The sequence below is a fragment of the Grus americana genome, chromosome Z, assembly GCF_028858705.1.
Source record: "Grus americana isolate bGruAme1 chromosome Z, bGruAme1.mat, whole genome shotgun sequence".
Taxonomy (NCBI): Eukaryota; Metazoa; Chordata; class Aves; order Gruiformes; family Gruidae; genus Grus; species Grus americana.
Window position 1 is genome coordinate 38,158,506 of NC_072891.1, and position 27,150 is coordinate 38,185,655.

The 27,150-nt window shown below is 38.1% G+C and overlaps 1 protein-coding gene across 3 annotated transcripts in view; it reads left to right on the forward strand.

The window, feature by feature from the left end:
• DENND4C (DENN domain containing 4C) overlaps positions 1 to 27,150 on the forward strand; it is an 80,989-nt gene that overhangs the window by 40,882 nt on the left and 12,957 nt on the right. For 2 of the 3 annotated variants that reach the window (XM_054809381.1, XM_054809383.1), the window contains exons 11-28: positions 1,633 to 1,733; positions 3,155 to 3,373; positions 4,401 to 4,546; positions 5,720 to 5,755; positions 5,991 to 6,121; positions 6,980 to 7,112; positions 7,585 to 7,791; positions 8,473 to 8,601; positions 9,354 to 9,498; positions 9,824 to 9,970; positions 12,136 to 12,261; positions 13,068 to 13,208; positions 14,509 to 15,651; positions 17,502 to 17,678; positions 20,129 to 20,238; positions 23,102 to 23,277; positions 25,171 to 25,353; positions 26,885 to 27,074. In XM_054809381.1, the coding sequence (XP_054665356.1) occupies positions 1,633 to 1,733; positions 3,155 to 3,373; positions 4,401 to 4,546; positions 5,720 to 5,755; positions 5,991 to 6,121; positions 6,980 to 7,112; positions 7,585 to 7,791; positions 8,473 to 8,601; positions 9,354 to 9,498; positions 9,824 to 9,970; positions 12,136 to 12,261; positions 13,068 to 13,208; positions 14,509 to 15,651; positions 17,502 to 17,678; positions 20,129 to 20,238; positions 23,102 to 23,277; positions 25,171 to 25,353; positions 26,885 to 27,074 (3,640 nt within the window). The remainder of the gene's footprint in view (positions 1 to 1,632; positions 1,734 to 3,154; positions 3,374 to 4,400; positions 4,547 to 5,719; positions 5,756 to 5,990; positions 6,122 to 6,979; positions 7,113 to 7,584; positions 7,792 to 8,472; positions 8,602 to 9,353; positions 9,499 to 9,823; positions 9,971 to 12,135; positions 12,262 to 13,067; positions 13,209 to 14,508; positions 15,652 to 17,501; positions 17,679 to 20,128; positions 20,239 to 23,101; positions 23,278 to 25,170; positions 25,354 to 26,884; positions 27,075 to 27,150) is intronic. The other variant, XM_054809382.1, reaches the window with a different exon arrangement.

The window sequence follows — 27,150 nt, forward strand, 5'->3', positions numbered from 1 at the left end:
TTTTTGTTGCCCCTTTGGCATATATCTCATCCGTACCACTTATTTGACTTCCAGGGGAATTTGACTTCTGATAACATTTGACTTAGGTAAATGTGAGATGTTGGTACCTGCATTATAAAACTTTTTTAACCTGGAAATAAGGATATTTTTCAAATCTCCATGATCCATGAAGATCATGCAGAATTCTAAAATACTACATTATTAGTGCATAAAGATTAATGGTCCACTTTATTTTATTCACATCTGTTTCTGCCCCTCTTTATTTCTGTGGCAGCTTCGGAAAACTGCATATAGAAGAATAACATTTGAAAAATTAAATATTTTCTAGTACATCAGTCTGTCTAGTGTCTTTTTAGAACAAGTTTGCTGCTTTCTTATAATGGAATGAAGCTTTATTTACTGCCAAAAAATACTGAAGGCCTTTTATTCATTCAGCATCTTCCTTAATCCCTTTTTTGGATGTTTTTAACTGTCTCTGTGAAAGTAACATTGAAAGCTGGTTAAGAAAAGTAGCCTTTTTAGGGCAAAGATTGAGTGTTTGTTTGATTTTTTTTTTTATAGTAGGATTTTTTTCCTTGCATTTTTGGAACAGTACCACTTACATTGTTTATAGGCACGCCGTTATGGTGGGGAAAAGGGCAAAGGCATCCGTAAGCATGCTTTTTGTTTAACTCCTGAAACTTTGGCTTCTTTCCTAAGATAGTTCTGTGTCAATGCCAGTTGAGCAAATAGTAGTTGAACGAACATTTCCCTGATGCAAAGTGCAAAACAAGCAGTGACAGCATCAGCTCAGATAGTAAGAACTGATTCGGTCTTGTGTCCACAAGGTTTGTTGTACTCCCTGTTATAGCAATTCTCCCCACTTTCTGCCTTCGAGAAAGAGGCGTAGGAGTTCTCAGGATTTACTCCCTACTCTCTCTCTGTTTATATCCAACTGCTTAAACAAGATCTGGCGTTGTACCCATTGTCCTTCCAACAAAGACGAGCATCCCTTTAGGCCAGTTTACCCCATTGCTTAATCAACCACATAATTTTCAAACTGCGAATGGAATTCCCCATCTTCCTAGTCCCTGCTAGCCTGTGATTGAAGCTGGAACTGAGTTGCCATAGACATGTTGCAGTGTACCATATGATCATAAAGCTACCAGACTGGTCTTCCAACATTTTGCAGTAACAAGTTCATGTTGTATTCCAAACTACCTTTATTTCTATTAGTAGCAGTATGGCAGGTTTATGGTAGTATAGACTTGGCATAGTAATCACATACAGATTAGCATGCTTAAATTATATTAGCAAGACTGATAAAAAATCTGAAAGGGAAATCAGCTAAGTGAAACTTAAGCTAAAAAGTCTAAATCAAATCTTAATGCAAATACTCCTTACAGACTGGAGAAAACTCTACTCATAACTCAATTTATGCAGTTCTGTATCTGAGGAAATGAAATTCTGAGTTATGTTACTCCCATTTTTTTATTTTTTACAAATAGGGACAGTGTCAAGATTTCTTTTCAAAATAATTTCTTTGTTTTAGTTACCACATTCTGAAAATGAAGCAACTTAGGGCTGTGGAAGCTATTGGGTTTTTATGTGGTCTGTATTTTACATACCCTTTTTTTCCTCCCTGTGTTTTAGATCGGATGATAAGAAGAGCACCAACTGGAAGCAGTTCCCTAAGAAGCCATGTAAAAGCCTGCTTAGCACCTTAAAGAAACTGCACCCACAGCTGGCAGCAGGTGGGAAGGGATAAGAACAGATACTGCCTAAGGCAGGGAAAATCAATATTCAAAGAAAACTACCAAATTTTCTGATCCATATGTACAGGTCTTAAATCACAATTTATATATAGATGTAAGGACTTCTTTCTATCGTATGTAGTGTGAATTACTGAAATTTTTTTAGACTTATTTTTTTTGATGTGACTTCTTAAAATTGGAGCTTTTTTTAGCCTTTACTCATGATTAAATTTTGTTTAAACAAAGATTCACCTAAAAACTGTTTGGGTCTTCACATAAAACAATATTTACAGTTCTGATCAAAAATAATAGAGGAAACAGGGATATGAGTAAAATAATATTGAATATCTCAGCTATTGTGCAGATACTGCTGAATGTCTCAGATAATTTATTTTCTACAAAAATATTCTAATAGCTGAATTTTGACAAAGTATTCTGTCAAAAAGGAAAACTGACCATCTTCAGCCTAGTGACTTGGACAGGTAAGAGGAAAGTTGTAGCTGACCTAGCAGTTTTCAGGAATTGCTTCTTTCTGACTGTAGATAGGGTCTTTAAGGTAAGCTGGTTTAGAGTATGTTAGGTTGCATCATTTTGGAGAAGGAGACGATACTAGCCTTATAGCTATACAAGATATAAAAAATTTGTAAATTGTGGAAACAGAAACCTAGATTAACTAAGAGGTGGGTGTTCATGTCTCAATTATGTATGATTTTTTTTTTTCCCCAGATAGCCTTTACTTCATCTATTAGAAAATCTCAACTTTTCTTTTGGTTTTATTAGCAGGGTATGTCATGCAATCTGTCTAATATAGAACTGCTTCCTAGTTTTAACTTGAGCAGAACCAGTGATCTTTTTTAGATAGATAGTTTTTCTGTTTTGGCAATATTATAACAGATATGATATTTATTTATATTTCTATAAATATGTTATGATAATTGATTTTTTTTGTTATAATAAAAAGCATGGAACTACAATTTTCAGCAGTACCTGCTACTGGGGTTTTTTAAGAGTACAAGTGAATGTCGTCTACTTGTTCTTACCCTTTGGTGCACTAAACTGTTAGAATTTTGATTAGAAAAATAGTTTCAGGCCCTTTCTTTCTAGATATGCAATCTTCAGAACAGGGAAAACATGGTCCTTCATATTTGTGTTGATATATTACTGAAAGACTACTGTCAATGAGATCCCTCCTCGTTTTATGTCCCAGAGGGCTAGATGAGTTGGAAAAACACATAATCAACTCTTGTGGTAACCTGCCTTTTATATGGGCCGGATCAATTGAGAAATAATCACAAGATTTCAGTGTTTGTCATTTCTGAATACGGGCAAAAAAGAAAGATCTGTCTTCAGTGTCTTGGAAAAGTTACCTGTTAGAAGGCACTGAATTTTAATACAGGATTGTATGTGTTGCTCATCACTAGTTCACAGGAAAACTCAAGAAGGCTCTGCAGTGGAAATGACTCCTATAGAGGCAGATTTCTCCTGGCAGAAGAAGATGATAGAACTTGAGATGGAGATCCAGGAAGCTTTCCTCCGTTTCATGGCATCTATTTTAAAGGGTTACAGAACATTCCTCAAGCCAATCACGCAGGCGCCTTCAAAGAAAGCAACTGCTGCTGATTCCTTGTTTGATCATCAAGGTGAGGGTGAGGAAAACCAGCTGCTGATAGCAGTGGCACTGTTACAACTTCAGGGTTGAGGAGCTACTTAACTTTAAAAGGTCAAATTTCCCTTTGGTTGTACAATTCTTGGCAATATTTAAAATTGCAATTGAATAATGTTAAACTATTCCAAGTTGATTAGAACATGAATTTATGCACATAGAACTACAGTTTTGCAATAGCTCTGGTATTAGAAAAGCTGTGTTTCAGTAGCATGATGCACTCTCTGCATGGCGTATTTAGTAAGGGCAGCTCTTGGGAATGAAAGAATATTTCTCAATTTGTACAGAGCAAAAATGCCAGAAGCCCAGTACAAAGTAATGTTCTTGATATAAATGGGAAGATAATAGAGAATGGGGCAGAGATCAGAAACATAACAAAACAATAGTCAGCAAAGGTCATCTTGTTTTCCTCATCTTATCACCCTAACTTTTCGGATCTGTTCATGAGTTGAGTGCTAGATAAAATGTTACAGGTGTTTTCTTTGTATGTGATGGTGACGTTTTGGGGTTGGTTTTGGTGGGTTTTGTTTGGGTTTGTTGATTTTTTTTTTTTAGCTTTTGTTTGTTTTTGGTTTTTTACTGGAAGAGAGATTTGAGAAGAGATTTTTAGTCAAAGGTTTGGAAAGTCTTAAATATTTTCATGCCCATCACCTCTTAGGATAATATAATTTTTATTTTAGTATTGTTTTAACTGTTAAATATTTCTGCTTTTGTATGAGGTCATAATCTCCTTCTTGCACAAAATGTCAGCTAACACAGTGAGCAGATTACATGGGGGTGATTGCTTACCAAGTATTGTTAAATGTGGTGAAAAATAATTATTAAAAAAAAAATGCTGTCATTTTAGTCTTCCGAATGCAAGTTAGAGATTAGTAGTTGTTTTTATTGATAAAGCCAATACTTTATGTATTAGCACTTTAAATATTTTTTGTTGACACTTTATATGTTAATTTGTTACGGAACTCATAACTGGTATTTAGTTTTGTGTTCCTTTTTATAACCAGGATTTTTAAAAAGCAGAGACCGTGCCTATACAAAGTTCTACACACATCTCACCAAAACACAGATATTCAGCCGCTTTATTGAAGAGTGCAGTTTTGTGAGTGACAAGGATACTGGCTTGGCATTTTTTGATGACTGCATAGAAAAGGTGAAAAACATGTAGCAATACTATTAATTATATGCTTCAGTTCATTTTGTGTTATTGTCTTGGTTTTTAGTTGAAAAGGTAGCTACCCTCTCCAGCAAGTGTTTTAAGGGATTGGAATTCTTGGTGATTATTGCCACGTCATTTTCTTCTTTCATCTTCTTGCATGGTCATCATTTTTTGTGCTGATGCAGGAAACTTTCATTAAAGCCCTGTAGGATGTCAAGCTATAAGATAATGTGGAAGTACCAGTAGCTGAAACTTTAGCACAATGCCATCTGTGTCTTCCCTTTAATCACCCTCCCTCTAATGTGGAATTATCTACCAGTGGTCATCTGCATTGTTGTTCTTTTTCACACAACTTAAACTTAAAACACAAAAACATGCCTAGTGCTCCACTTGTGGTCAAAACTGATTTCTCTAGTCAAGGTCCCCTTTTGTTGCCTGTATTTTATATCGGAAAGATTGCTGTAACCCATTCTTGTTTTTTGAAACAAAGTCTCTTCAGCATGATTCTGGTCCAGATGGGTTACTGAGTTTATACCTTCATCTGCAAAATGCCAAGTTCACAAAACAAAAATTAGGAGCTAGATAATTATATGTATTTTTTTAAGGTGTATATGTATGATTCTTTTTGGATAGAACCTTCATTTTCATACCAAGTTCTTATAAGTCTTTGAGTCAATATTGATTCTGAGCAAATTAACACTCGTAAACAGCCCATAAAATAAGTATTTAAAAGTTTCTTTGCCTTTATTTTTCTTTCTACTGCATATGGAGTATGCATCTAGAGTATAGATCTAGAGTATACTTTGTTTAATATTGTTAATAATTTTATATTATTGCAGGTTGTTAATGTGTTGCATATTTAAATTGTCATATTGAAAATATCTGCAAAGCAGCAGTTTCTTTCAATTGAACTCAATGAAAGCACTTTGATAGGTTTGGGATCGTGTATTTAGTAGATAATGTCAACAGATTGAAAGCATGCTGATTACTGCATTTTCTTACTTTCAGCAAAGGAATTATTTGAAAAAGAGATTAATTGCTCCTACAGTAATATGAAAATTTAGTGTTATTTAATATTTAAGTAAATGACACAGCTTTAATAGAATTATTTAGGATTTTTTTGACTTGAGAAGAAAGTCTAATATTTTTTTTTTCCTCTTTTCCCAGCTCTTTCCAGATAAAGGAACAGAAAAAGGAGAGAAGGTACTTTGTCCTTCAAAATGTTTAGAGATATCTGATTGTGAAACAAAAATGGAAAGACAAGGCTATGGACTTGATATTTGAGTAATTAGAACGAATATAATTAATTTTATATATTATATATAATAAAATACAGTGTATATTAAATATATTTTTACATATACTAACATAAGTAATGTTAAAAAGAATATTTTATCCCGAAGCCAAACTCTGTACTTAGAGTACAAACTGTTTCCAGGTTGATGTAGATTCTGCTGAAGATGCGCGATTGATTGAGCTTGATGAGTCACAAAAAAGTGAACACACAGTGTTCATAATGCCACCAGAACCTCCTGCTGATGATGGACAGGACCGAGTGCCTAAATACAGGTACAATTTAAACATCCACATGTAGTGAAACTAGAATGATTATGACGTTAAGCAGAGCAGATACTCCATCTTGGTGCAAGACTTGCCTTAATGTAATGTTCAGAAGAATCTTTAAAAAGACACAAACTGCCTGGATTCTGGTAAGTTTCTGAAGCTCCAGAACTCAGTGTTTTGTGTGTGCGTATGTTTGAGGGCATGTGGATTTTGGTTTTAGTTTTTCAGTAACTTCTTGCCAACTTTATAGTAATACTTTTCTACATGTATTTAGTGACTTTCTTCCTGTTTGAGCCATTTATGTGTATTTTGTAGCAACTGTGGTGCACTTTGTTTCACAGTGGGAATGGCAGGGGGTGGGTAATGGATCTGCCCAGTACTCTTGGTCTGCAGCTGACGAACCAAAGGGACAAAACACCCACTCCACTTTTTAGACTTCTTTCATTCAGGGTTTTTCAGCCCTATGCAGAAGGCGTGGAGTTTCAGACACTCGGGGCATGACTTTTTTTCTTCCTGCCTCTCTTGAAGCTCATGAAGGTTCTGTTTCCAACTGTTGTCCTTGTTAATCATCACCTGTGCTTCCCTGACCTCATGATATGGATGGCATTCTGGCTCTTGTTTCCATTATCTCAGGCATCTTCTTGTGATATCTTTGTCAATAAGACTAAAATGATCTTGCTATCTTCTTTCCTTTTTCTCCCCCACCCCGATTCTTTATTCTCCTGTTTGTCAGTTCTTTGCATGCAAGTTGTCTTTGTATGGCTTTCCTGCTATCAGCAGGTATGTGAAAAGCTTTTCTTTTCTTTTCTGGTTGTTTTTTTTTGTCTTTTGTTGTTTTTTGTTTTTTTTTTATTATCTATATAGCTATAAAAACTTCCCACGACTAGATTTCAAGCTCTTTGACAGGCCACAGGAGCTCAAGCTCTCCTTCAGCAGACACCCAGCTGGAAGCAGCATTTCAAATAGTCCAGCACTCATGGCAAAGAGGACAAAACAGGTCAGATGAGTCTTACCGTAATCACTGTGTGAACACTGAAAGATATGAAGTTTTTTTGGTAGAATTGACACTACCTATTTATGCTATAGGTTAATGTTGTTAGGTATTTGAAACTATTGAGAATCAACACTTGTGAAAGACACAGAGGGCAATAAATAAACAAATTAGTATCTGAGATTACAGTTTATTTTCAAACCCATTTTTAAGTTTTAGACTATAACGTAAAACAAAAGGAAATGAAAATTAATGCTTGAATGAGGAAGAAAAATAAAAAAGAGGATTAATTCCGATGCTAGTTTTTGCTTGCAGAGAGCCTTAATAAAAGAGTGGTAAGAAGGGAGCTTCAGTTAAATGTTTGTCCTTTATTATTAAATGTTTACTTTTAAGAAGCCAGCATGTGTGTTAGTAATGGCTTCTAGATTCAGGATGTTACATCGTTTGTCTGCTTTTTTGTTTTGTTTCATCCTTACAGGAGATAAAAACAGCCCATAAATTAGCCAAGAAGTATTACGTAAGCCCCCCACAGTGGGCTAAGTGCCTCTTCAGTCATAGTCACAGCCTGTGGTTTATTTGTCTGCCAGCCTACATCAGAGTTGCACATCCCAAGGTCAAAGCACTGCAGCAGGCATACGATGTTCTAATTAAAATGAGGAAAACTGATGTGGAACCACTAGATGAGGCAAGTGTGAATAAAAAAACATTACCATGAACATAGAATAGAAGACAAGGTGCAAATATAGTGTGTTTCACTGCTGCCACCAGGTTAAGCACAGTTACAGTTTTACCTGGTTTAAAGCCACCTTGAAATGATCTCAAAGAAGTCTGCTTAACTAGGGCAGCTGGACATTCATTTCCTTTTCATCACCAGCGTAGTGTCAGCTGGGTCACGTACTCCAACTTAGTGTTGCTACTCTTCTCCCAGACTTCTTCAAGAAGGAAGCTCTTGAATATCCCTATTATTTTAAAATGCACTTTGAATTAATGTTTTGCAACATTACTGAACCAAAGGGATAATGAGTTTGTGTGCAGCATACCATTCTTTCAGTAGTGTTGACAGGCACACAGCAGCAAGTTATCCTGCTTTTTGCATGGGTGTTTCCTTCCCTCCTTTATTTCACAAACAGAAGAGCCAACTGGAAAAAAATTCAGCATTCTCAACAATGTGACTGGTGATGTTATTTCAGCTCCTGTGATTTCCTGTTTAATTCTTGCTCCCTCTTCTGGCTGTTGAGTGTTATGTACTAGCTGCTCCCACGTGGCTTTCTCTTTTACATGTGTAAAAGTTGGAAATCGAGGAAGAGCTTAAGCTGTTTCGAAATCCTTGTCATCAGTACAATTACGCATTTCTGTATCTTGTCAGGTCTGCTACAGAGTTGTAATGCAGCTCTGTGGACTGTGGGGTCAGCCAGTTCAGGCCGTGAGAGTCCTCTTTGAAATGAAAAATGCTGGAATACAGCCCAATGCCATCACCTATGGTTATTACAATAAGGTAAGAGAAGTCTTGACAAGGGATACTTGACCAGTGTTTCTCATCCTGTTGTCACTGTCCTTGTCTTATAGCATGTTTTGAAGATTGTTTCTTCCAACTGTTCACTTGGATTTGCTGATTCTGTTAGGCAAGGAGTCATTTTGGACATGCTTATGGTTCATGGGATCTACACTGTACGGTTTTACACTGTTAAGTTCACATTTCTGTACTGTTTGTCTAATAAAATATTCTGTTGAAATATACATTTATAGTGTTTCCATTTCCAGGTTGAACCTGTCTAGTGCTTCCATGTCAAAACCATCTGTTCCTAGGTGTATCCTTTAAGGTAGTAGGATCCAAGATGGAGGAAGGCTGGAATTAGGCTAGTTGAAGTAGCCCCCCCCTCTTTTCCTTGCTTCCAAGTTCCTCTAATATGCTGATAAAACTTCTTAGTAAACTATGTAAAGTAATTTGAAAACAGGTGCTACTATCGTCTTCTGTTGCTACTGAAGTATATGAGAAAAAAACCCATCTTGTTTACTTAAAGAAATCTTGGTCCATTTTTTGTTCTCACCTGTTGTATCTAGAGCTGTGGGATAAAAGGAAACATTTCATAAAAGGAAACAGTTCATAACAACTCAAATATTTCTCCTTCTTCCCATAGTAGACAGGAAGTGCCTTTTTTGAGTATGGAAAGAAAAGCTTCTCACTGTATTGTGCTTCTTAGTGTAACTTTCTTTCTGTTTTTGTTATCGCAATGTCTCTTTCTGTAGGCAGTTTTAGAGTCTCCTTGGCCTAGCAGTAACCGCAGTGGCATATTCCTGTGGACAAAGGTACGAAATGTAGTTCGTGGCACAGCACAATTTAGGCAGTGCTTAAAGAAATCAACGCAGAGCCCACGAGTACCTGTGATATCAGGTAATAAGTTAGTTGAATTGGATTTATTTCTGCTGAACAAGAGCATGACATGCTTTCTGAGGGACTGCAGCTAACTTTGTGGCTTTTACAAATGGAAAATCTTTCCTTACGTGTATGAAAATTGATAATTGCCAACTTGATGCTTGAAACAGAATGTCTTTCGCACACTGAAGAATTAATTGTCTGAATTCTGTTGCTAGAATTTCATATTCTCATTTTATATGTACAAGCAAAAGTATTTACTAGTGTCTGAAGAGGTTAGATTTATTTAAAAACCTAGAAGTTAAATCCTTTCTTACTAACCAGCTCTCGTTCATGTCTTTAGCTCTGCGGAGTACCACGGGTGGAAGTGATGGGGACATGGTGAGCCATGGTAGCGTGGATAGTTCTAATGATGCTAACAGTGGGGAGCACACTGTCTTCGTCCATGACTTAGTCAGGCTTGATTCCATTGATAATCACTCTAGCACAGGTACTAGATTCTGCTGGGTTTCACTACTAACAGTCCCCCAAAAGGCTAGATTTTCTAGTCTCCTGTTGATTTCCCCTCCACAACCATTACCTTCCCTTCTTGAGGCTGTAGAGAAGGAAGCATGGAGTTAAACTACGTAAAGAAAAAAGAAGTAAATTGTTGTTGAATATTGCTCCTTTACTGCAGATCATGCTTCTTCTTTAGTTTAGAGTGAACAGTATCAGAAGTACTGCTATGTTAAAATAAATGTCTTGCTATGGTCTCATGAACCTCACTTTTTGTGCTAATCTTCAGAAAATATAGGAAGCCTCTGACATATAACTCTGTTAAATTTTGGCATATTGTCATTTTTTCATAGAAACGATAGTCTGTGTGAGTAAAACCTTCTTCTGCATTAAAAGAAAGGAGTGAAAGTTGCTGAGGTGATTAGAAGCTAACACTTTAAAATATTTCTCCTTGATGGTAATCCAGAAAGGCCTAATTAGCATTCCTGGAATTAGTATCATAACTATGCTTTTAAAGGCCATATTGAAGCTTTATAATAGTAGTTGCTAAAATTGGAAATAAATATAGACAATATCAGAACCTTGTCATGCAGTCTTTATGAGACACCCTGAGGATGGAAAGACAGGTGATAAGCTGGAGAAAAACTGCATTGTGTGGTGTGCCCTATTCCAGACAAACTGGAGTAAAAAGAGTGCACAGGAAGTTAATCATTTGAGGTGGCAAGACAAAATTCATGGTTCTTCATATCTACTGTAGTACTGATTACATCCTACCTGTGCACAGTCTCAACTAAACTTCCTTTCTGTGTGTACTTCAAAACTTAATGTACAAATAGTTTTTGTACACTCTTCATGTTTTTAATATCTTGAGCATTTCTGTAAAGAGAACTTTGAGTCTGATGCCTGTGCTTCATCTGATATGTCTGCCTAGATGACTGAACTTCCCTTCTCTCTGCTCTTTGTTGCTTTGCTTTTTGCTCTTTGCTGTCTCTTGGGTGCCGCATTTGTCCTTGGCTCTCACGGTGTGGGGTGCAGACTTATATGGTGTGAAGCCTTGGATGCACGTATGCGTTATTTCTACCCTTGAATGTTACTTCTGCAGGTAATTCACCCATTTATCGATAGGGTGTTTTCACTTCTGTGTAAAGCAGGGATACTAACATTATTGAAATGATGATAGGGAGAAAATAAGGACTGAAGAATATCAGAACTTAGTCTTCTATATAAAAGGTTTTTAAGATTGTAGCCAAATGTAATTATTGATGGATACTCAAACTTTTAAGTTTTATTCTGTTTTGCATGTTTGCTCTTTGTTGGTAAAACAAACTGTATTGTAGATAAATTATGTCTGTCACTCAAGTTTTATGGAGCTTCCTAATACCTTTCATGCTCAATAACTTACTCTTTGATCTTTTTAAATACTGTCATTTATTCTATTGGGTAGTCTAAGGCATATAAATAATCCTGTTTAACATGTGGCTGTGGGATATATCCCATATAGTATTTCTGTATTTTTACATATACAGCAGCACTTCAGATAAAATTAACAAAGAGAAGAATGTCTTTCTGGATTGCTTCCTATGGCAAACTTTTTGGACTACTCTAAAAAGTTACAGCTGTCAAGTTTAACTGGTATCCTGGAGAAACAGACTTTTTAGATTATTTTTTTTCTATTACATTTTATACTTTGCACTGTAGCACAAAGATGTAGCACCGTTTATGGTACAGTTCTTTTCAGGGATGTATTCATTGTTAGAAGCTTACTCAATTACTGTTGTGCTTGTCTAAATTCTTTTTGTAGATGCATTTGAGAATTTAGCTTGCCCAGCAATGAAATATTTCATGCTAATGAGAAAGGAAAGGAATGAAAGGAGATACAGTGCATTAAGAGTAGTCACTATAGTGTTCCTGGGGAAATAACTTGTATTTAATAAAATAATTAGAAAAGTAAATTTGGATTGTATAGCCTAATGATCTCTGCTGTCAGTATCACCAAGTAGATTGTGCACAGATTAGGCATTTTGGTGATCTCACTATGAACTGTTTTGGTGAAACAAAATGTGAAACAAATTATTTTCATTTCTTTTATTTTCGTATTGAAAAACAAATTTAGGAAAGAAAAACAAATATGAGGCATGTGTTTTGTATTCCTTCAAACAGGTGGTCAGTCAGACCAGGGCTATGGATCCAAGGATGAACTTTTAAGAGATGATGGGGATAGTCTTCATGCAACTGAAACACAAGTAGAGAAAGATATTTCTTCTAAAGCTGAAGACCTAATAGGAGGTTAAGTATGCATGTTTACACTGATGAAAGCTTTTTGTAATAAATCTGCTTCATGCATTACACTACCACAAATACTTAATGTATTGAATTTATAACATTGCCAGGGTCAAAATATGACTGTATGACATGTGGTGGAGTACTTCTGTGCCCTAGATAATAGCAGTGGAATACATGTAGGTAGAAATAGCCTTTTATTAGACAATTATAATATAGCTGGAAAAATTGGACAAGTGCTGGGGGCACAGTATTTTGTATTCCATTCCTCTCATTTGTATATTTGAAAACTTGACCATTTTTTTAGCTGTACCAGTGGATCTAATAAAAGATACTACTTTTTTCCTACAAGGACTTCCCAGCTGTAGAAAATAGGGTAATCTCTTGTTTTCTATCCAGATTTTGCCCTTAGTTTTTCTGTATTTTGTCTTTCTGATTACTGAATCTGTTTCATATCTGTGTTACTAGATACTTAATGTGAGTTAAGGCTTCTATAGCTGTCATTAGACAAGTAGCCCTGCATGAAAATCTGAGAACTGCTGTTCCTGCCCTACTTAGGTTAGTTAAAAAAAATACCAAGGCAAGAAATTGGCATATGCTCTAACCTTTTGAACAGCTAAGGAGTCTCTGCATAATACTGTCTACTGTCATCTGTCTGGGCATTATTTCCAGGAAGTGCTCAGTACCTAGTAGTACTAATCCTTTAAGTTGTAATTACATAATTGAACAGTGTCTGAGTGTATATTTTCCATGACAGTGCAAATGAAATTATTTAGTTAAATTAACTAAAGTTCACATTCTCTTTCTCGTAGAGGTTTGTATTGAGAAATCTGATGAAAAACAACAGCTGAATATAGACACTCACAGTCCAACAGACCCACCTGCTTGGGGTAACAGTATCGTGAAAGTTCCATCTGGCATTTTTGATAGCAGTTGGAGGAAGAACAGTGCTGGTGAGTCATTGGGTGAAACAGAGCTTACTAAAGTCCTTCTTGCGCTATAGTGGTTCGCAATCTTTTTCATGCTATGAGAAGAAACAAAACTGCTATTTGAGGAGCAGATACCTTGCACCACATTTGCTTTCCACCATTATCCTTTGCAGGTGACTTAGAAGGAACCTGTGAATTATAATGTTGAAAATCACCATTGGGTAAATTGAAATGAAGATTTTCCCTGTCCCGCACTGAGAGTGTTTCAGTAATGTACTAGAAAACCAAGAGAATTAGGGTCTCTACTCTTGATTTTGTCACCTAAACTTTGCTGACCTTGGACAAGTCTCTTTATTCCTTTGGCTTACATTGCCATTCTGTAACCTGGGAACAGTGCAGGTTGTCTTTGTGCCATACAGAATTTAATGACATATCTGGAGCTCTCTGATGAGGAAGACTTGTGGATATATAAAAGCCAAATCTTGGGGCTCATTCGTTTTTCTGCCTTTGTGCCTGTACTTGTCTAAGGCAATGTAGTCCAGCTTCAGTGTAGGTTGATAGCAAAGAACTGAGTCTCAGCCAAGAAGTTGCTCAGTTTCTGGCAATTATGAGAGCTGATGACTAGTGAAGAAGCAGCATCAATGTGAGACTCAAACATTCTCCAGCAGTGAATACAGTACATAGAGTCCTCTGTTGGGATCCAAATATTGTAGAATTCCTGTACTTACAGAGGTTTTTGCCTAGCTAACACAGCTTTCTATGAAAGATAAATTCCCAATTCCCCTGAGGAAATAGGAGTAATAGATTTATAAGATGAGTTTATATCTTCCACATGCTAAATTAAATTTCGCTTTTTCTAAATATGACTGTGTCATAAACAAAGTAATGCTTCAGTGTTGTGCAGACACACACAATAATTGGATTTTTTTTCAGAACCAGAATGAACTATGGAGTTTGATGTATAGATCTGTGAATATAGCTCTGGAAAAAAATAAATAGAGCAATCTTTACTTATAATCGTACTTTCCTTTAGTTCGTGGATGTAGTACCTACTCTCTGCTGAGTGTTGGCACAGGGAAAGGAGGTAGAAGCCGTAAAAGGCTTTGCCTTCAAGGAGTCAAAGAGCAGATGATTTTCAATCTGCAGAATGCCTTTGCAGCAAGTAAAATAAGTTGTAATACTAGTGTAACTTCTTAATAGATAACATGAGATTGTGATGCTCCCAGTCTTCTCACAGTAAGGAGATAAGGAGATTTTACATGATCTCAGGAAGTAAACATTTTTGGTGGCTATGGATACCATATTAATGCCTTTTCTCTTTTAGAAACTGGTACTAGCCCACTGTTCATAACTCAGGATTCAGTTGAAGATGTAGTCTTTGGTGATGTTTCTCCTAAGAAAACAAGTGAAAAAGGACAGAAGAGGCAGAAACTGTTTTCAGAGAGAAGCTGCAGTTTCAGCAGTGAAAGCAGAGCAGGAATGCTGCTGAAAAAAGGCAGCTTGGACTTGCATTCTAAAGAAATGGCAATAATGATGGGAGCAGATGCCAAGATCCTAACAGCAGCTTTGTCTGGGGCCAAAACTTCACCTTGTCATATGAATAAATCCCACAGCTTTGAAAGTATTGTTGACCAGCAGGTTCATGGCATAAGTGGCACTTATGAGAGTGACTGGGAATTGGAGCGTAGGTCTTCGCCAGTGCTGGAAGAACCTGGGGAAGGGCAGGAGCATCTTGAGAATGGGAGAGATGAAAACATGACCACAGTGGAAGACATGAACCTTGAACAGTCAGCTGAGTCCAAAAACCAGAAACCAGAATCCAAAGATACAACTACTAAAAGGAATAGCTTTTATGGAGTTGTTAAGCCTATCGAAAGGGAAGATGTTGAAGTAGGCTTGGACCCTTTGTCTTTGCTGGCTACTGACAGCATGGAAACAAGGCATCCAGAGGATGCTGAGGAAAAGTTGATGTCACCAGTTGCAGCACGTAATTTAGCAGATGAAATAGAGAGCTATATGAATCTGAAGAACCCATTGGGTAGTAAGTTTCCCAGCATGGAACTGCACAAACCAGATACAAAAGCAGAAGTCTCTGGTACACTTGGTCACTCCCATGAAAGGAGGTCAAGCCTGCCTTTGGATCCCATCCTGCCATCCCCCAAGTCTTACGAAAATCGGAGAAGTCCTTCTGTTTCCAGATCCAAAACATTCACTGGACGACCAAAGCAACAAACTCACCCACGAGTTCAAAAGGAGCGGTCTTCATCTTTGACAGGACTGGGTCGTTCTTCTCCACATGGCTCATTAGGATCCGTCGTAACAACTTTATCCAATCTGAAGTTAGACAATATACTGTCTGGACCAAAAATGGATGTTCTGAAATCAGGCATGAAGCAGGCTGCCAATGTGGCCAGTAAGATGTGGGGAGTTGTAACTTCAGCATATAGTTACTCAGACGATGAGGCAAGTGTTTTTCAATATGACAAATTTGGGGAGACAAAGTTAGAGGAGTAACTTCTGTGTCCAGAAGATTGCTTCATGAGATGGTGTTTTTTATTAAGTATTGACATTTATTAGCTAATAAAATTGTATTTTAGGTATGGTGGAGTTTTCCTCTGTCATTGAAAAAACACTTTTCACACAAAAGCAAATTAAGTGATCTTTACGCAGTAAACTTTTTAAAACTTTGAGTCTTTGTTTTCAACATCCCCCCACTTATTTATCTATTTATCTTTTTATTTACGTTAGAAGAAACTGCACCAAGAAACACTAGTAAGATCAAAATTATGTCATCCTAAATGATATCATACTGCCTGTCTTATTTAAAAAAAAATAAGTTGAAAACAAATCACAAACCTAAGATGACAGGTTGGTGAGGATTAAACTTGAAAGTAGTAAAGGACAGCCTGAGATCTAGTAAATTCACTCATCAGGAATTTGGAAACTAAATGTTATGGTGCTTGGGTGAGCATACTTGATTAACAGCGTCTTTTTCAGAGTAAACCATTTCAGAGTATAATGACACAAATGAAAGAGGAGATGGAGGGATGAATATTATAACTTTCTCCTTTCCGTATACGTCTTGTTATTGTGCCTCCAGACATAGCTTTCTCTTTTAGAAAGGCCTCTGCTTGATCCAGTTAACCCCTTGATCTGGTGGCTTTAAGGATCTTCTGTCTCTCCTCTTCAGGCTGTTAAGATAGATTCCTGTTTCCTTTTTCAAATTCTCCCTTCTTTCCCCAACCTCCATGAAAGGTGGGAAAGAGGGAAGGCAGCTGTCTGTCTTTATTTCTATGTGAAACAAATTTAATTGCTGTTACTTATAGGGTCCTTTCTACGAAATAAAAAGAAACCGCAACAACAAACAAACAAACATTTTTTTCTTTTTTTTTCTTTTTTCTTTTTTCTTTTTTCTTTTTTCTTTTTTCTTTTTTCTTTTTTCTTTTTTCTTTTTTCTTTTTTCTTTTTTCTTTTTTCTTTTTTCTTTTTTCTTTTTTCTTTTTTCTTTTTTCTTTTTTCTTTTTTCTTTTTTCTTTTTTCTTTTTTCTTTTTTCTTTTTTCTTTTTTCTTTTTTCTTTTTTCTTTTTTCTTTTTTCTTTTTTCTTTTTTCTTTTTTCTTTCTTTTCTCTTTTCTTTTTTTTCTCTTTTCTTTTTTCTTTTTTTTTTCTTTTTTTTTTCTTTTTTTTTTCTTAAACCAGATTTTACCTGTGACAATAAAAACTCACTGGTTTGGTTTCTTTCTTGAGGTTTTTTTCCTATGACCTAGGTTCTCCCTTTGTGCCTTTCTATTGTACTGACCTGTTCTGTAGAATTTTGTTTAATGACACATCATCTGCAACTTCCCTTTTTAATATCCTAATTATTATACTTTACATGCTGTGTCTTAGTGACTGTGTTATTGCTGCATCATGTCAGCTGGTATGTTTCATTCCTGTCTTCAATTCTGAAAATATGACTTGAACTCAGACTTTTTTTCTGATAATTCCTTCATTTTGTGTAGTTTCTGCCAAAGCACAAGTTCTGCATCATTTTTCGTGTTTCTTCTGTTGTGAAGAGGTTTATATCCTTGTCTCTTTGTCACTCAGTTTGATCTTCTGCTAAGTATTTCACTACTAAAGCCTTTCATTTTTCCAATTTCCTTTGAGTTTGTCCAATATCTGCTCTTTTTGGGGTTGTGTAGATTTATGTTAGATCCAATTTTACATCAGGATTTTGTCTTAATCTGCTACTTTATTTATTAGGATAAAGATGGAAGTCAAATAATGAATCTGGAAGTACTCAAAAATGCTAATTTTCTTCTTCTTGTATTAAAGGAAGAAACCAATCGACCAGACTTTAACTTCCCTGCTGGTTTTGAAGATAATATTTTAGGAGATAATCTGTCATCAAGACCTGGAGTCCCAGGGCTGATTACGAATGAGCTTGCACAAAGCACTACTAGTCTTGGCAGCAGCAATAGCAGTGGAGAAGCAGGAAGACAGCATTACAGTGCAGGTTAGATTTTGTTTTGGTTCCCCCTCTAAGTTGTTTATAATATAACAAACAGGGAAAACCATTATGTGTGATATCATTCATAACGGTGGAAGCTATGGTAATCTGAAATTATTTCAAGCCCTTAAGATAAGTACAGGCAAATTTTTACTTCCATTCTATACTCTTCTCTTGCAGTAGCAAATAGCTAATGCTTCTCTTTTTGTTGAATGTATAAAAAGTTGATAAAAAATACAGGGATTTAACTGTAAAAATACTTCCTCTGTGTATGTGATAGGAAAATTCCTAACTAGTTATATCTAGGAACACGTACTCATTTGCAGAGAGTCATAATACCCTGAAAGTTCTTAATATATTAATGAAGAAAAGCAGAGCAGTGTTCAAGAACTGCAAATAGTTGCATAACTAACAGGGGCAGATCTTTTGAGGGGAAAAAAATGCGAAGCCAAACAAACAAAACCAACCCCATAGCCCTAAGACCACCAAAAAAATAAAGCAACACACACAAAAAATGCATCAGATTTACTGTGGAATAGGAGGTATTGGATGCATACTTAATTTGAAGTTGTAAATCATTGATGAATATATGACTGCTAAATTGTCATTTTCCTTTCCACCCCCCCTCCCCTGTTCTAAAACTGGATGAAGTAAATCTAATAATTTTCAATTCAGATTTGCTTCAATTAGATTTGATTCTTATTTTGAGAAAAATGTGTTGCTGAACCAGCTGTGGGTTTGGTTTAGCTCTCTTTGCAGTACTTTAATGATACGAATATCATAAAGCCATCTGCATCAAGAGAGGAAGAACTGTCTTGCGGACTGGACATAAGCTGGCCTTGTCTAGCAAAATCATGACAAGATGGTTTCTAGTTCCAGTTAGTTAGGAGGGTTGTAAGAACTAACTATAAGGAGTGGCAGCCATCAACAGAATATGTAAAATTTGTTCACAAACCTAAACTTTAGCTGAAGAAGCAGAGGAGCCTTCTTTATGACTGGGGCACTCTGGTAGTGATTTTTTTAATAGGCAAATTTGACTGGGCTTATGAGAGGAAGTAATGCTGATAGTTTTGCTTCCTAAAACTGATTCCAGTCATTTCCTTCTGGTAAATATATTCCAAATCTGTTTCCCCTTCTCCTTGGCAAAGCTTATAACCCAAAAACCCAGACTTACCAAAGAAAGATTATTTATTGTACTGCAGTGTTAGCCAGGGAAAACTTAAACACAGTAATGGCATGTTTGGTATAGAATCATAGAATCTTTAAGGTTGGAAAAGACCTCATCAAGTCCAACCATCGACCCAACACCACTGTGTCTACTAAACCATGTCCTGAAGTGCCACATCTATACGTTTTTTGAATGCCTCCAGGGATGGTGACTCCACCACCTCTCTGGGCAGCCTGTTCCAATGCCTGACCACTCGTTTGGTGAAGAAATTTTTCCTAATATCTAACCTAAACCTCCCTTGATGCAACTTGAGACTATTTCCTCTTGTCCTTTCACTTGTTACTTGTGAGAAGAGACCAACACCTACCTCATTAAAACCCCCTTTGAGGTAGTTGTAGAGAGCAATAAGGTCTCCCTTCAGCCTCCTCTTCTCTGGGCTAAACAACCCCAGTTCCCTCAGCCACTCCTCATAAGACTTGCACTCTGGACTCTTCACCAGCTTCGTTGCCCTTCCCTGGACATGCTCTAGCACCTCAATGTCTTTCTTGTAGTGAGGGGGCCAAAATTGAACACAGAATTCGAGGTGCGGCCTCACCAGAGCCAAGTACAGGGGCACGATCACATCCCTACTCCTGCTGTCCACGCTATTTCTGATACAAGCCAGGCTGCTGTTGGCCTTCTTGGCCACCTGGGCACACTGCTGGCTCACGTTCAGCCAGCTGTCAACCAACACCCCCAGGTCTTTTTCCAGTGGGCAGCTTTCCAGCCACTCTTCCCCAAGCCTGTAGCATTGCATGGGGTTGTTGTGACCCAAGTGCAGGACCCAGCACTGAGCCTTGTTAAACCTCATACAGTTGGCCTCGGCCCATCGATCCAGCCTGTCCAGATCCCTCTGCAATCTGTATCACGTGTCTTGCCTGGTACTATTCTTCTGTTTGCTATTTACATATGGATGTATCATTCAAGAAATCTTGAACAACTTTTTAGACTATATATATTGAGCCATTCTTTATTCTTTCTTTGTATTTTGAGATTTTATTCACTGATGCTTTTTTTCTTACCAATCTGTGATATATTGTGTTAGACAAAAATAACTTTGGAATGTTAATTACAAAATTACATGTATTTATATTGTAATTATAATACCAGTGAAGTTATGGAGCTACACATATCTTTGAGGATCATCTAGTGTAATTTTCTGTCTTGGTCAAACAGAAATTATTTTCTTTGGGAAGAGATGAATTACTCTTTCCTTGAATACAAGACCCAAATGACTTTTTCTGTACAGGTGAAGTTTCATTCCCAAGAAGTACAAAGGTTCTAGAGTCTGAGAAGTCAGAGCACAGCTCTTCACATAATACTAGTTTATCCAGCATTTTCCAGAACTATGCGATGGAGGTAAGATTAATAAACTCATAGATGAAAGATAGAATTATTCAATATTATTGTATGCAATAATTACCTGTTTAGTTGGATTGGAGTTGGATTTTTCAGAACAATTTTTTTCCATGTTTCTACTACAAAGATGCCTGATACTTTGAGCCCAGAGTGTTACAGTAGCTTTAAAAAAGAAAAGTGCATTAAATGCTTTTTCTCTTGAGAGAAGAGACAATTGAGGAAAGGGTCAAAACTTGAAGTGAGACAGAAATTAGAGAGGAAACAAGATTTTTTTCGTTTTAAGCTTTTTTTTGTTTTGGTTTTGACTGTTGGGGGTTTTTTTCCCCTGTATGTGTTGTTAATAAATAACTGTGGTGTGTTGACCACAGCCAGCCCTCACCCAGGCATTTGCTTCCTCCCCCCTCATCAGGATGGAGGAGAGAATCAGAAGGGCAGAAATGAGGAAAAAAGCTTGAAGGTCAAAATAAAGAGAGTTTAGTAAGTGAACTGAGAAAACAAACCAGGAGGGGTGACAATAAAAACCCAGTGATGCCAAGGCAATCAGTCAGCACCATGACACACCAAGCAAACAGCTACCTTGGAAAAGCTCTCCCACAACACCTGTAGCTTTATGGCTGAGCATGATGTTATATGGTATCTCTTTGGTCAGTTGGGGTGAGCTGTCCCCTCCTAACCACTTGTCCACCCCCAGCCTCCTTGCTGTGTTGGGGACAGAATGAGAAAGAAAAGGACATGACAGAGTGTAAAGCACTGTTCAGCAATAGCTAAAACATTCATGTATTATCAACATAGAGTTGGTCACCAGTCTAAAACACAGCACCATAAAGACTACGAAGAAAATTAACTCTGTCGCAGTCAAACCCAGCAAAATAATGATTTAGTATGCCTCTCTCTTTCAGTTGTCGCTTGTAGATACTTTCAGACTTCAGATACGTAGGCAATGGTCACTGTGTTTGCCTGGGTCACTTTTCTCTCAGCTGTAGTATTACTTTGCTAGGTCCCATGAAATTTTCTTTCATGTTTGATGTTCTGGAGATCTAGGCTTGTCAAACTTCTGCACTGCATTATGTAAGGGACATAGCATAGTAAAAGAAAAATGTTGCCGTTGGGCAAGTAGCTAAAATATATTCGATCTAAAATATATGCTGCATTTGGTGGTGGTTTTTTGGTTTTGTTTCCTATGAGAGTGAAACAACGAAGTAAGAGGAAGCCTAAAAAAATTATTATAGACCATTCTTCAGCTAGTACAGGATTATTTTTTACCATCTTTTCTCCAGTTCTCAATCTAGTTTAGTGATGAGACTTTTATTAGGTAAAAAACAGCTTTCTGGTTTTACCACGTGTATTGGGACTGCATGGCAAGGTTTTGGTATTGGAGGGGCTTCTGTGAGAAGATGCCGGAAGCTTCCCCCATGTCCAATAAAGCCAATGCCAGCCAGCTCCAAGGTGGACTCGCTGCTGGCCAAAGCTGAGCCCATCAGTGACGGTGGTAGCGCCTCTGTGATAACATAGTTAAGAGGAGGGGAAAAAACCTGCTGTGCAACAGCAGCTGAAAGAGAGGATTGAGAATATGTGAGAGAAACAGCCCTGCAGACACCAAGGTCGGTGAAGAAGGAGGGGGAGGAGGTGCTCCAGGCGCCGGAGCAGAGATCCCCCTGCAGCCTGTGGAGAAGACCATGGTGAGGCAGGCTGTCCCCCTACAGCCCATGGGAGGGCCATGGTGGAGCAGATATCCACCTGCAGCCCATGGGGGACCCCACGCTGGAGCAGGTGGAGGCACCTGAAGGAGGCTGTCACCCCGTGGGAAAGCCGCACTGGAGCAGGCTCCTGGCAGGACCTGTGGCCCTGTGGAGAGGAGCCCATAGTGGGGCAGGTTTTCTGGTGGGACCTGTGACCCGGTGGGGGACCCACACTGGAGCAGTCTGTTCCTGAAGGACTGCACCCTGTGGAAGGGACCCACGCTGGAGCAGTTTGTGAAGAACTGCAGCCCGTGGGAAGGACTCACGTTGGAGAAGTTCATGGAGCGCTGTCTCCTGTGGGAGAGACCACACGCTGGAGCAGGGGAAGAGTGTGAGGAGTACTCTCCCTGATGACGAAGGAGCAGCAGAGAGAACATGTGAACTGACCACAACGCCCATTCCCTGTCTTCCTGGGCTGCTGGGGGGGACGAGGTAGAGAAATCTTAAGTGAAGTTGAGCTTGGAAAGAAGAAGGGGGTTGGGGGAGGTGTTCTATGATCTTGTCTTATTTCTTATTACCCTACTCTGACTTTTGATTGGTAATAAATTAATTTCCCCTAGTCAAGTCTGTTTTGCCCGTGACAGTAATTGCTGAGTGATCCCCGTGTCCTTGTCTTGACCCACGAGCCTTTTGTCATATTTTTCTCCCCCTGTCCAGTTGAGGAGGGGTAGTGATAGAGCAGCTTGGTGGTCACCTGGTGTCCAGCAAAGGTCAGCCCACCACACCACTACAAAAGGTTTCTTTGGTGTTTGGCTGGTTTTGGGGTTTTTTTGTTTTTTTGGAGAAGTAGACATGCATTTACTTATACAATTGAAACTAATTTGTATATGCTGAAGGCTTCATAGGAGTGAGCAATTGCAAATGCTGAATTAGTAGCATTTCAGGGTAGTGCTTTGTCCAGGCCTCAAAATACCTAACAAAAAGAAATTACTAGTATTTGCATTTCATAGGTAAAAGTTAGATGGACAAGATAACTCTGAGTATGGTGAGTAAGTAGCGATGAACTCATGCTTCCCAACTGGCATTTTAATACCTGTTAAACTCCTGTGGATACTAAGCCTATAAAGCCAATTGTAAAAGAACCCTGAAAAAAGACTGATAATATTCATTCTTTGCTGTTCTAGGTATTGATGTCAAGCTGCTCTCAATGTAGAGCTTGTGGTGCTTTGGTGTATGATGAAGAAATTATGGCTGGATGGACAGCAGATGATTCAAACTTGAACACTACCTGTCCTTTCTGTACAAGTACCTTCCTGCCTTTACTTAATGTTGAATTTAAAGACCTACGTGGCTCTGCAAGGTTAGTGGCTTTTATAGATACACGCTTTCTGCCTTTGCACTTGGATATTGGTGATATTTTTTCACAAAATGATCTTAGTTATATCTCCCAGTATTTTTATCTATGTTCACAAGAGTATCACTGCCTGTTCAACAGTTGTGATTGTACTGAAGGTAATTATAAGTCCTGTAAACTATTGAGTTTCATTGTTAAGCAGTCAAAAAGCAAATAACTGGTTGCCTTTTTGCCACTTTTTCTTTTCATATTTTCTCTGTAATCATATCTGTACAGAAGGTATAAGTCTGTTTTCATTTTGTTTAGCTTTTAAAACAAAGCTAATGTATCATGAACTTTTTAAAAGCATATGAAGCAGTTTTAAAATCTGTCAGCAAACAGTTTCTCTCAAATTAAAGTCTCCAAAACAAATATTAATGGCTTTTAGTTACAGATGCTCCAGCTTATTTTTTTTCCAGTAGTTCTCCAGTTTAAGCTTCTCTGCTTACTATTTTTCCCTCTTTTACTTGCACTGTGAAAGCTGGAACTTATTTTAAGGTAATAAGTAAATTCTCTGTGGAGAACAGTGATGAGTGGCGTTCCTTAGGGGTTGGTATTGGGACCAGCACTGTTTAACATCTTTGTCACCAACATGGACAATGGGATCAAGTGCATCCTCATCAAGTTTGCCAACAACACCAAGCTGTGTGGTGTGGTCAACATCCTGGAGGGAAGGGAAGGCTGGAGAGGTGGGCCCGTGTGAACCGCATGAAGTTCACCAAGGCCAAGTGCAAGGTCCTGCACGTGGGTCAGCGCAATCCCAAGCACAACTACAGGCTGGGCAAGGAATGGATTGAAAGCAGCCCCGAGGAGAAGGACTTGGGGGTATTGATTGATGAAAAGCTCAACGTGAGCCGGCAGTGTGCGCTTGCAGCCCAGAAAGCCAACCATGTCCTGGGCTGCATCAAAAACAGCATGACCAGCAGGTCGAGGGAGGTGGTCCTGCCCCTCTACTCCGCTCTTGTCAGACCCCACCTGGAGTACTGCGTCCAGCTCTGGGGGCCCCAGTACAGGAGAGACATGGAGCTGTTGGAGTGAGTCCAGAGGAGGGCCACGAAGCTGATCAGAGGGCTGGAGCACCTCTCCTATGAGGACAGGCTGAGAGAGTTGGGGTTGTTCAGCCTGGAGAAAACAAGGCTCTGGAGAGATCTAATTGCGGCTTTCCAGTACCTGAAAGGGGCTGTGAGGGTGGTGAGGCACGGGAACAGGTTGCCCAGAGAGGTTGTGGAGGCCCCATCCCTGGAAGTGTTTAAGACCAGGTTGGTTGAGGCTTTGGGAAATGTGGTCTAGTGGAGGGTGTCCCTGCCCGTAGCAGGGGGGTTGGAACTAGATGGTCTTTGATGTCTCTTCCAACCCAAACCATTCTATGATTCTATGAATTTAAAATGGATTCTCACTGTAGTGGTTATTGCTGTGAAACAGAGCTTCCGTTAGTGTTCTGAAAATTAACATCTGTAGTGTGTGTACTTAAAAATCCTTAGCAAAGCAAGACACATTCCTGTTACCTTGTGCTTATAATGGTGTATGGTCACATTACAATAAGAACCATTTTCAGTGATGTGTCAGCTATTGATAGCTTGTTGCTGATTGTGAACCGTGATCACTTGTAATGACTTACGTTCAGTGTAGGATTTCTTATTTTGCAATCCCATCTCTGTATGTGTTCATTTACTCTGTCTGTATAAGTTACAGTGGAGACATTAGGACAAAGTTCGTGCCCTGTTGTCAAGCTTTTTAATGTGTTTTCTTATTTGTGCTACTGTTTGAAAGTAAATGTAGAAAATAATAAGCTTTTTAATGACTTTATGCTTACATCTAACCTTTCTATTTCTCTGCCCTCCCATTCATGTTGTAACTTAGCTTTTTCCTGAAGCAAAGTACCTCAGGAGACAGTTTACAGAGTGGTACCCTTCCATTAGCCATGGATCCCCTGGGGCAGAAACTGTTGTCCAGTCCAGCTGTTGCCGACTTGATCAGTTTTTCAGATCACCCACAGTCCAGCCACACCATAGCTGAAGAAACTAGCTCTGCAGCTGAGCAGAGGTAGGTAAAACAGGGTTGTTAGTTCTCTCAGAAATGTATCAACAATTCCAGTGTTTCTCCTCTACTTCTAAAGTGAAGGTTGGCTTACGTACCAAATGTGGTGGAGAAGTTCAGTTGTAACTTGACAATTGTCTGTTTCCTCTCATTCTTCTTGCACGTTTCAAGCATGCATTTGTCAATTTGAAGTAAGCTGATTCCACTGAATGAGTGGGGTTTGGAGGTGTAAGTATAGAAATAAATCTTCAGGTCCATCCACTATTGACAAATAGGTAAAACTTCTACTCAGTATTGTTAGAACACACCTTTTAAAGACACACAGAAATTTAAGCATTACTTCTCCTTTCCTTGTGTTTAGAATTTAACAAGATGAACACTGCATTATGGAAAATATAAGTGCATTTGCTGGAACACTTTTTTGAGAGAAAGCTCTCAGAGCACTCAGCACTTGTACTGAGCATGCACTCTATGACAAATAATGCTGATGTAAAACTGAAACTCAGAAAAACAATACCACTTTTGAAACAGTTTGAGGAAAGAAGCATTAAGGAGCAGGTGTCATGTTGGAAGAAGGAAGAACTGAAGTACTGCTGCTATGAATTGTGACCTTTTTGCTGGAGTTTATTGACATTTTGTTGTAATAGTGGGGGTTTTTAAATTGTTATTCAGTTTGGAATTCTTGAGTATCAATGCCTGCGAGCTAATGAGCTAATGCCTGTGTCAGACTATTGAAACTTAAATCAATGTAATGTTAGTTAGTCTTAATACTCTAAAAATGAAAGGTGGTGTTGCTTATGTTAATCTCTTAACTTCGATGTCATATATTTTTAACTAAAGTCAAACTTGGGAGTGAAGGTCACCTCTAAATTAATCTCTTCTCTCCCATTTCAGATTATATGGGAGCAGACATTTTCTATTTCACTTGATGTTTTTTCTCTGTGTTGTAGTTGAATTATTGTTTCAGTTATAAGGGGCACAAAATGAATATTTCCAGATGGGCAAGTGGCTTGATTGTATGGGTTAAATTTGACAAGCCTGTAATAGGAATTTCCTTAAATTACCTTTTTGGGTGTGTTTGACAATTTTTTCTTCTCAGTTATTTTGGCATTCAACTTATACATTGTTTTCTGTAATATTTTTGCTCTGCTTATGACATTTAGAGAAAGTAAACATAAAGAGAAGAGGAAGTAAAAATGAGCATAGTCAGAACAAGATAATCTTTGTGTGTTGACAAAACTGTACATTGCTGTTTTTCTAAGCAGGGTAGAGGTCTGTCAGAGCAATGGTACCTATACAGAACTGCAGTGCTTTCAAATTCATGTCTACTTTTCTGGTGGGATGGTTATACTGTTCTGAGAGGCATTTTGTTTTATTTTCCCTAAACTGTGGAGCTAACTAGGCAAATATGATTCCTTATTAAAAGAAAAACTTGGTTTAGGATACTTACTTGGCAGCCTTTCTCTGCTTCTTTCCTGTTGCCATAGGAATGCTGAATAGTTTCATATTAGTTTATTCTCTTCTAAAATCCAAACAGTGATGTGGCAGAAGAAGAGAGTAAAGATCCCAGAACCATGAAGACATCTGCCAATAATCCACCAAAAAGGGGAGTGTCCTTGACTCGGAGCCACAGTGTTGGAGGTCCACTGCAAAACATTGATCTTTCCCAGAGACCGTCTCATGGCATTTCAACAGTTAGTCTTCCAAATAGTTTGCAAGAAGTTGTGGTAAGTCTAGAAGCTGCACATGCAGTTGACAGCAAAATATTGAATGTAACGTAGTGTTCTACTACTAGCAGTTTTG